This window comes from Neophocaena asiaeorientalis, unplaced genomic scaffold, assembly GCF_003031525.2.
Source record: "Neophocaena asiaeorientalis asiaeorientalis breed wild unplaced genomic scaffold, Neophocaena_asiaeorientalis_V1.1 scaffold242, whole genome shotgun sequence".
Classification (NCBI taxonomy): Eukaryota; Metazoa; Chordata; class Mammalia; order Artiodactyla; family Phocoenidae; genus Neophocaena; species Neophocaena asiaeorientalis.
The window spans coordinates 7,404,054-7,413,491 of record NW_020172451.1 but is presented as its reverse complement, the minus strand read 5'-3'; the positions used below and the strand labels follow the sequence as shown (position 1 = coordinate 7,413,491).

The following is a 9,438-nucleotide window of genomic DNA, read 5'->3' as shown; positions in this document are numbered from 1 at the left end:
TCCAGCTGCTTCTAAACTCCCCCAGCAAGCACCCCCTGCCGGGCCATGTCGAGCTGCGACAGGATTGGAGTGGCCCCTGCCATGGACATGCCTGAGGTCCTCAAGTCCCTGCTGGAGCACTCTCTGCCTTGGCCAGAGAAGAGGACAGGTAGGAGAGGACGTGGTCTGTGATGGCTGGCTGCCCAGGTGCCCAAGGGGTGGAGGCCGCCGTAGGCACATTGGCCGGATAGGCATCTCCAGGCAAGGGAGGGTTCCCAGCAGCGGTCTGCCCTTGGCCTCTTCCTGGGCGAGGAAGGGCTGGGGTGCAGAGGGACACGGTAGGGAGTGGCACCGTCACTCAGGGACTGCCCCCAGGGCCTGCTAGCTTTGGGAAGCCGTGGCCAGCGTGTGGCCACTGACAGGTGCCGTGCTCACGCGGGACAAGGACAGGACCAGAGGGCCCTGCTGAGAGTACGCACTGGATGCTGACTGCTTATTAAGTTCCCTCCCTCTGCATGTTGGGGTGGCAGGGGGCTGGCAGAGACTGTAGATTCGGAGAGCCTCCCGTGTCTGGAGAAGAGGCTTTCCTTTGGGCATCTGCTTCGGCTTCCGCTCGCTGGAGGGCTGAACCCGTGGATGGGCTGGAAGCTGTTATGTAACAGGACCACAGGCTGGAAGCCCCGGTTCCTAGGATACCACAGGCAAGCACGGGGCGAGGGAGCCGGCGGAGGAGGGTGTGGACCGAGGGGCAGAGCGGGCAGCCAGCACCAGGTGTCTCCCGCGTCCTGCCTGAGAGGCCCAGGGCCATGCGAACTTTGGGCGCCAGCCTGCTCAGGGGGCCCCCTCTTGCCAAATATTTCTCCAAATCGCTTCTGTTCGAAGATGTCAGGTCCTCATTGCTCAAACTGCACAGGTGCCTTTAAAGGAGCCCAGCTGCCCTCGGCTGCCAGAGTCTGACTTAGGAGTCCCGGGTGTCCCCTCAAGGGACCTTTCTCAGGCCTCTCCCTCACCTGCGTGCTGGCACCTGACACATCTCATCCCCAGGCAGCCCTGGCTGTCCCCACAGGACTTCCTTCCACGGAACCCTTAGGCCACTCCCAAACCGGAGGCCGAGGACACACACCACAGCCCCTGCCCTGACACACCTCGGGGAGCCAGGCTCAGGAAAGGAGGGTGGCAGGCTCCGTTCATGGAGACACAGCCCGAGGGAGGAAGGCGTCTCCTAGAGCTCGGGGCAGGGTTCCCCGTGGGCTCTCTCATCGAGCTCCAGGCCCCCCTCAGGCCTCACCTGTGGGCAGTCTGTGCCCTCCTGGCACTCAGGACCCCAGCTGCTCACCAGGAGAAGCCCATCACCTCGAAACTCTCAACTCAGCCTGGCCGATGAACCACAGCTGACTTTTTCTTGCCATCTCTGAACACCCTGTGTGGGTAGGTGAGGCTGGAAGTTCTTCCAAAAGCTGGAGGAATAGGGCTCCCTTCTTGGTCTGGGCACCCAGGGATGGTAGGGTGGCCCAGGTGGCCCAGTGCGGGCACAGGGAGCAGCTGGGCTGCCGGCAGGTCTGCACGGTCAGGTCCCGGCTGAGCAGGGAAGGGGTCTGGGGGGCAACTCAGGGCGCTGCTCCTCGGACCTGAATAACAAGGTCTATGAAGAGCAGCAGCAGCTGCTTGTCCCCGGCTCCCAGCTGGTCCCCAGAGCCCCGTGACAGCTGCAAAGTCCCCACTGCGCACCGTGGACGGCAAAGTCAGGGCCCAGCACGGAGGGGACTCGCCCAGGGTCTCAGGGAGAGCTCTGCTGAGAACTGGCGACCTCACAGAGGACAGTTGGTTTGGTACAGCTGGGTTGGTCCACGGGGGATGGACCAGAGTCTCAGGCCACCTCCTATCACTTCGCTACGTGGTGTCTCACTGAGAGTCAGAAGCATGAGACCCGGGCAGACTGACAGATGCCAATGGGTGGATGAAATAAGGGGACGAGGGTCGAAGAGTCAAGGGGATCAGTGAAACCCACAAAGACCTCGCTCTTATTACTGCCCCTAACCTGCCATCGCCACTTTCCAAAGCTCCCAGACTCTCCAAATCTTTCATAAAAATAAACGTATCCAGCTGAAGGCACTATACCTTGGTGAAGAGAGAGCACACACCATCACAACTAGGACTCCCAGTGGGCATGTAGCAAGCATAGTTGACCCTTGAACAACATGGGGGCCAGGGGCCCAACCCCCCTCACAGCTGCAAATCTGCGTATAACTTTATAGTCACCCCGTGGGTACATGTTTCCACATTCTTGGATTCAACCAACCACAGATCACATAGTACTGTACGTAGTTAGTGAAAAAATCCACGTGTCAGTGGACCCGCGCGGTTCAAACCCGTGTCGTTCAAGGGCTTCTCCCCCGCGTGCATCCCTCACTCTGGCTTCAGACCCCCGGGAGGGGGGCAACAGAGGCGCTGGTTGCTCCTCGGGATTTCTCGCCCGGTGCTGTGGTGTGAGCGGCGCAGGTTTCTCCAGGGTGGGGGACGGCGACCTCTTTACAAAGTCCCCACTCTCCCCAGCCCGGTGACTGTGCTTCAGCTCACACGGGGGTCACGTGCAGAGCACACCTTGGGTCCAGCGGGAGGGGACGTCAGAGGGGAGCCGTGCAGAGGGTGAGAACATGCCCTCACGAGACTCTGCTCTCCCTGCAGCCTCTCCATTTTCTAAATCAAGGACGCTCCCTGAGCCCCGACCTCGGGGCCTCTCCCTTTTGCTGCCCCGGGCCTCCCACCCCAGCCTGTGTAGACTCCCCCCTTTCCTGGGTAAGCAGACTTCCTCCAACAGTGCTGACCAGGCTCGAGACTCCTCGGCTTCAGGCTACAGCCACCACCCGGTGGCCCCTCACTCTGAGCCACCCATTCAACCAACTTTCTTGTAGGCAGAGAAATCTACATCCAGCCAGAGAGTGGGTCTGTGTCCCGAGCTCTGACTCAGTTTCCCCTCTGCCTCTGGGCCCTGACCCCTAAGGACTGTTCTTCCTGTTTCCGCACCTGCCTTTTCTCCCAAGGATCCTCTTCCAAGAGGCCATTCTGTTCCAGGCTGCTTGCTCTCACACTTCCTTCTCCAGATTCTGGAAAGACCCTGCTTCTCTAAACCACACTGTTAGCTCTTTACAGCCTATCCTTTCCTCATTCCTTGGCTGTGTTCAGAGGCTGCCCCTCATCTTTCTGCCAACTTTGGTCACTCGGGCCTCCTTTTCAGGGAACCATGTAGCGTGAAAGCATACCAGAGGTTGAATAAGGCCATCACTTTCAGCTGAGCAGGCAGGTTCCCCGTGTCAGGAGCTCCTAACCAGAATCGCTGTGGGCCACCCAGCACGGTATCCTTGACATGCCTCTCTCCATCCCCAATCTGTGAGAAGAATACTTGCTTCACAGGTTTGTGGCCAGGATTAAGTGAGCTATCCCATGTGAGAGCGTTTGCAAACTGTGAAGTGCCACACTGTTTTCTCTGTGAAAGGCAAACAGCAGCTGGGCCTGGCATTATGCTCCTTCCACGGACATCACTTTTGCAATCCGACCTTCACTCCCTCATTTCCACCCTCCTTTCCATGGATATTCTCCTTGAAAGAAGGGGACGTTGCAAGTTTGTGGGAGCATACTCAGGGCTGTCTCCTTGGAAACACGTGCTGAGGCTCCTGGGGGCATGGTGCCAACAGCCCCGCACCAAACAGGACAGGCCAGCTGAGCTGGCCAGAGAAAGGGCTGAATGATAACAGGCCAGATCTTAGTGGGACTCGCTGGGGCAGAGGCAGGGGTCTGGGTAGCCTCCTCTTGGGGAATTGAGGTGAACAGGCAAGAGAGTGGACTCAGTGCAGCCTGGGCTGTCCTGGGCTTGGCATCAGTAAAGTCCATGTGGTCGCCTCCACTCCCAGTCTTGGGGAACCAGAGCAAACCCGAGAAATCATGAAGTTTGCTTCCAGGGAAGAAGTGCGGGAAGGGACCTTCTTTGTACTGGATGTGTTAGTTCTAACCCTCGTTACCACCTCCTAAATGGCAAGGAAACACGCTCAGAGGAACTGGCTACCCTCGGGGCCAGGATGCAGGCCTGCCTCTTCTTCACCCCAGCGTCAGGGACTCATCCTTCTTCTCTACCTGTCCCCCAACCCCGTCCCATCCCCATCACCAATCAGGGAAACGTGAGAAACTCATTCTCACCGAGTGCCAGAGACTGACAGCAGTGTCCAGCAGTCCAGATGGCTTTTACACCTCAATGGGCCTGTCCCAAGGCTAGGTTGCTAAAGGAATGAATCCTGGTTCTAAAGGCCCCTGTTTCCCAGGTGTGTCCTGGGAACCGTGCTCAGTGCTTTTACATCTCCATCCGTGAAACGGCTTTGCAAGGGAGTTGTGATGATCCATTGTACAGATGAGGAGGCTAACGCTCAGCGATGGGAAGGCCACACAGTTGTTGAGGGGCTCCAACCCAGCTCGGCCGGCTTCCAGGCTCCTCCCTACCCACGGAATTCCCTGGGGTCTCTGGAACCAGGTCTCAGGGCAGTACCTCTCGAGTCATCCAAACATTCATCACGTTGAGTCCTTGCTACACTTGTGGCACAGCGACGAGTGACACAAACACTGCCCTTGTTCGCCTGCTGTTTGCATTCCAGCGGGGAGACAGAGAGTCAGCAATCAGGGAGGTCAGGGCCAGCCTCTCTGAGGGAGTGACATCTGAGCCAAGGCCTGGAGGGTGACGAAGAGCCAGGTACATCAAGAACTTTCAGGCTGAGGGAACAGCACCTGCAAAGGCCCTGTCCTGGGGCAAGAAAGATACATGTGTCTGAGGAATGAAAGGCCACTGTGGCTGCAGGAGGTGTTTTATTAAGTGGGAAGGAAGGAAGGGGTGAGGTTGGAGAGACCCGCAAGGGGGAGAGCCTGCAGGGCCTTGAAGGTCATAGAGAAGAGTGAGGCTATCACCTCCCTGCCTGCAAGGTCCGCCCCACACACGCACACACACACGCACACACACTATTCTTGGGGAAGTGGTAGCTTAGGAGGAACAGGGTGTTTCGAGGACAACCCAACGTGAAATTGTGGTAAGTGACAACCTCAGGTGAGCACTTGCTATGCTCCAAGTGCTAGTCTCAGCAGTGCGCCTGAATTGACTCCTTTACTTCTCAGGCTCAGAGGTTAAGTAACTCGCCCAAGGTCACACAGGAAGTAGTCAAAGCAGGAATCAGACCTAGATGTTCCAGCTCCAGAGCCCACACCCTACCACTGCACCAACACAGCCTCCACTGGAGGGCCCTTGGCTGTCAGGAAGTGGCTGTTGAGACGTGGCAGAGCCTGGAGGTGAGGGCTGCTCTCTGGAAATGGCTCTTGGCGCATTCCCTTCTACAGTCCAAACCTGGGCAGCGGACAAAATGCAAGCCGAACAGGAAACTGGTATTCTTGAGAGTATTTAAGAGATGGGCAAGAGTTAGCGAAGGGCCTCCACCTGCCACTTCTCCCCTAGGACACACTGAGACCGAGGTACAAACCACAGCCCAGAACCATGCAGCCACAAGGTATGTGGGCTCGAAAGGCAGCAGTTGTGGGCAAGGCCAGTGGCGGGAGACTTGCCATAAAAACGGTTCATGTTTGTTATTCCAGGTTTGATTGTGAATCAAACACAATGACTGTTATTTCATGTTAATAACGTTCCAGATGTATATGACTTGGCTCTGAAAGGTTTTGTTAACCCTCCTACCAGCACCCACCACAGAGCGAGCCGACAAATACTTACTGAGTTACTACCCTGAACAAAGCTCTGTGCTCTCCTGCATTTGGTATCACAAAGCACCCAGATCACTGGGCTTTGTTAGAGCTCAATGGAAGCCTTCTCACTGTCCTGCTCTTACAGACACCAGGCTCATGTCACATTGTGCAGTAAGTCAGAAGACGGAGTCGTACTGTCCTGTTAGATGCTGACTATGTGGCCAAAGAGATCATTATGTGGTATCTGGTCAAAGGCTCCCATGCTGGAGTTTTAGTTCCTCTGAACTTCAAATTTAAATAATCCAAGTTGGTATAGCGGCTTAATGAAAGGCACCTGTTCTGCATATGCTCAACCAAATTAAATTTTTAACTTGGGTTGGTTAGCAAGTTTCTGGAACTCTAAAGAGTAGAATTTAAAGCCAGTCCAGCCCTGGAAAATGGATGTTTCACATCCTTTCTCTGCAGTAGCTTAGACTGAAGAACCCACTCACAGCCTTGTCCCCTCAGCCAAAATAATCGTACTCCTCACCCAACACAACCTGAATGAAGGGGAAGGGTGGAGGCCCATGCACTCCACGCCATTCGCTGTTCAGGCTGCCACTTGACATTGCTTCCCACACGTAATCCTCATAACCACTCTATGAGGTAAGCAGAGCCATTTCCGTTTCCAAGAGAAAAGTAACTGAGACTTAGGCAGCAGAAGTCCCTAGCTCAAGGACAAGTGGCTGGACAGTGCTGTGGAGAGACTCTACCCAGGTCTGCGCCCCAACCCCACAAAGTCACTGCTGCCCCAGGACCACATTTCCCTCAAGAAGTTGCTGCATTGAAACCCTATTGCTATAAAATACTAAGGTATCACTTCATAGCTTTAAAGTCTTAACCATGTAATAATATGTTCTTTTTATAGAGTTTCTTTCTTTGCTGGGCTCACAAACACTATGGAAATTAGCTAATTACTTCTCACAACATTTATTCCTCCACTAAGAGAAGGGGCAAGGCTGTGCTGTTATTCCCACTTTACTGATAGGAGGGAGAGGTAGAGACAGGATGCTGTGGCTCTTCTCGGATCAGCCGGAGAATGAAGACAAGAACATAATGGCTCCCGCCTCCAGGATGGTGCTGTTGAGTGCTGCCAGTTGGCAGTGTAGCTCACCTCCCAGCTTGCAAGTAAGCATGAGAGAGAACATGTTTATAATGTTCCTGCCGTGGTGTTTGTGACACACCATTTACCCTGCGGTTGTCCAGGGGAAAAAAAATCCCTCTTTGGGGAGTGTCGGTACATGAACAGAGGACCAAATCAAAACTAAGTTTTAAGGCCCTAAGCTGCTTACTGAGCTTCTCACCAGTGCCACTCGCCTGTTAAATCAGTTGCTCCAGGACGGGTGATAAGCAGAGTAGGCATTATCCCTTTTGGACAACTGCAGCTTTAAAAAAAAATCTAAATCTTTACTCCCTCTTACTACATACCACCTTTGTCATAAAACGAATGTTATAACCTTCCACTGTTATGTTACTACAAATCCTCCTCTAATATCTTGAGAAATTTTTTCTCTTCAATAATGTCACATTAGCCATGAAAATATACATTTAACTCTAATCCAGCAAGCTGCTCTGCGGCCAAACTAGCCATTTTTTTTTTAAACTTCATACATTGTTTTAATCAATTTCCTCGGACCGTCCTTTGAATTTTGTTTCTAAAAACCTCTAGATCAGGGCTTCCCTGGTGGCGCGGTGGTTGAGAGTCCGCCTGCCGATGCAGGGGACACGGGTTCGTGCTCCGGTCCGGGAAGATCCCACATGCCGTGGAGCGGCTGGGCCCGTGAGCCATGGCCGCTGAGCCTGCGCGTCCGGAGCCTGTGCTCCGCAATGGGAGAGGTCACAACAGTGAGAGGCCCGTGTACCGCAAAAACAAAACAAAACAAAACAAAAAACAAAACCACTAGGTCAGTTTATCCTAAAGATATATTAGTTTAGCCACATACAGAATACCACTAACAACAACCCTGCAACACAACAAATGTTCTGTACACAATTTAGCACTTTCACTAAACAGCGACATGGGCACCATACCTGCCTCTAGGATAACGGATACACCAAGCAGTGGATTTGTACCCATCAGTGGTAGTAAAGCTATGAAAACTACTGTTTGTGGCAGGGTTGCAATTGTACATTTTATACGAACTGGCTTAGGAAGCCTCACAAGGTCAATCCTGCCCTATCGCCGCCGTCTGACATATAAGGAAAGGTGGCCTGGAGAGATGAAGCAGTTGGCTGCAGGTATCAGAGTCAGAAAGTGACTGAAGTCTAGTTAGTGTGGCCATAAGAACTTGAATTTTGGAGTCAAGCTCCATCCCCTGGCCTCGACCACCACCCAGATTTTCTTCAAACCTCTTGATTTCCAGGCTTGCTCAGGGGCCCAGCCTCTTCTTCCTCCTCAACTCCCAGTTCTGATTGCATCAGCCTGACAACTTTCATCTAGCTGGGTGTTGCGGTCATGCACCTACCCTATGAACCAGGGACCAGGCCCTGCCATTCCCCAGCCTCGTTCGTGGAAGGCGGGAGTCACTGGCCGATACAGGACAAGTAAGCCGAAGTCCCTGCCCTCTCAGGGAGGGAGAGTCTAGTTTTGTTTGGGTTCAAGGCAGGGTATGATCTGTGCTGTAAAGAGGTACAAAGTTCTGGGTGCCACTTAGGAGCGGCTTTCTATAAGGCCTCCACACTTGTGTACCCCCTCACGTTTTGTATTTTTAGGCGTTTCCTGAGGAACTCCCAGGGAGTATTTGTAAATATTTTGAGAAGAGGTAGTTGTCCCACAAAATGTGTAACCGGTACCCTGTGTAAAGGAATTTTGTTTTATTTTTTTCCCTAGGAAAAAGAAGGGAAGGTCCTAGAGAGGAACAGAATTTCAGAGCTGTTTAGGGCTTTAGAGATTATCTAGCCCAACCCCTAAATTTTATGGACGAAGAAACAGGCTCAAGTGAAACAACTGGACTTTCCCAAGGTCACAAACTAGTAAGTGCGAGGACGGAAGCGTGTACTCTGGCTCTGGCTCAGGGCCGGGCTCGCTCTCTCCACCCGCGGCCTCAAGAATGCTCCCTCCACGCTAGTGTTTATCTGGCCGCCACGCCCGCACCAGAAACCCGGGATCAGTGAGGAACCTGACACCCCCTTCAGCGGCGGCCAAGCCTGCTCCGGCCGTCCCTACGGGAACGTGTCGCCGTCCCCGGCCCTGCCCTCAGCCAACCTCTAGATCGCGGGGGAGGTAGGGTGAGGACTGGCCTCTGCGTCCCTGTCCCACGACCCTGGGCAGAGTCCCCGGAATAGAAACGCCCGCTGCGCCCCGCCCCGCCCCGCCGCAGCCCCGCACGTGCTGCGCCTCGTGCACCGCCCCGGGCCCCGCCCCCGCCCTCCATTGGCTGTTCCGCGCCTTCCTTCTTCCCCCTCCCCACGAGACTGGACTCGGCTGCATCTCCACGTGACCCGCGCGGGGGGGGGGCTCTCTGATAGGCTCCCCCCGCTGGCATGGCTGCTCCCAGCCCCGCCTCCCTTCAGCGCGTCCAGAAGGTGGTGAGATTGGGATGCGAGGGAAGGGAGAGCGGTTACAGTGTTCCGAAAGAAGGGCAGGGGTTACGAAGAAGGAGGCGAAGGTGAAACCGCTGGTAGAAGGGAAGGGGCTGTCGCCGAAAAGGGCCTACGACCAAGACTCCAGCAGGCACCAATCAGGTGACAGAG

General features: G+C 54.6%; 1 protein-coding gene across 1 annotated transcript in view; it reads left to right on the top strand.

Moving 5' to 3' along the window:
* The window catches only part of TEF (TEF transcription factor, PAR bZIP family member), a 22,036-nt gene continuing 12,598 nt past the window's right edge, over positions 1-9,438 (top strand). Inside the window, exon 1 of the mRNA XM_024737508.1 lies at positions 1-148. Within this exon, the coding sequence (XP_024593276.1) occupies positions 46-148 (103 nt within the window). The 5' untranslated portion in view covers positions 1-45. The remainder of the gene's footprint in view (positions 149-9,438) is intronic.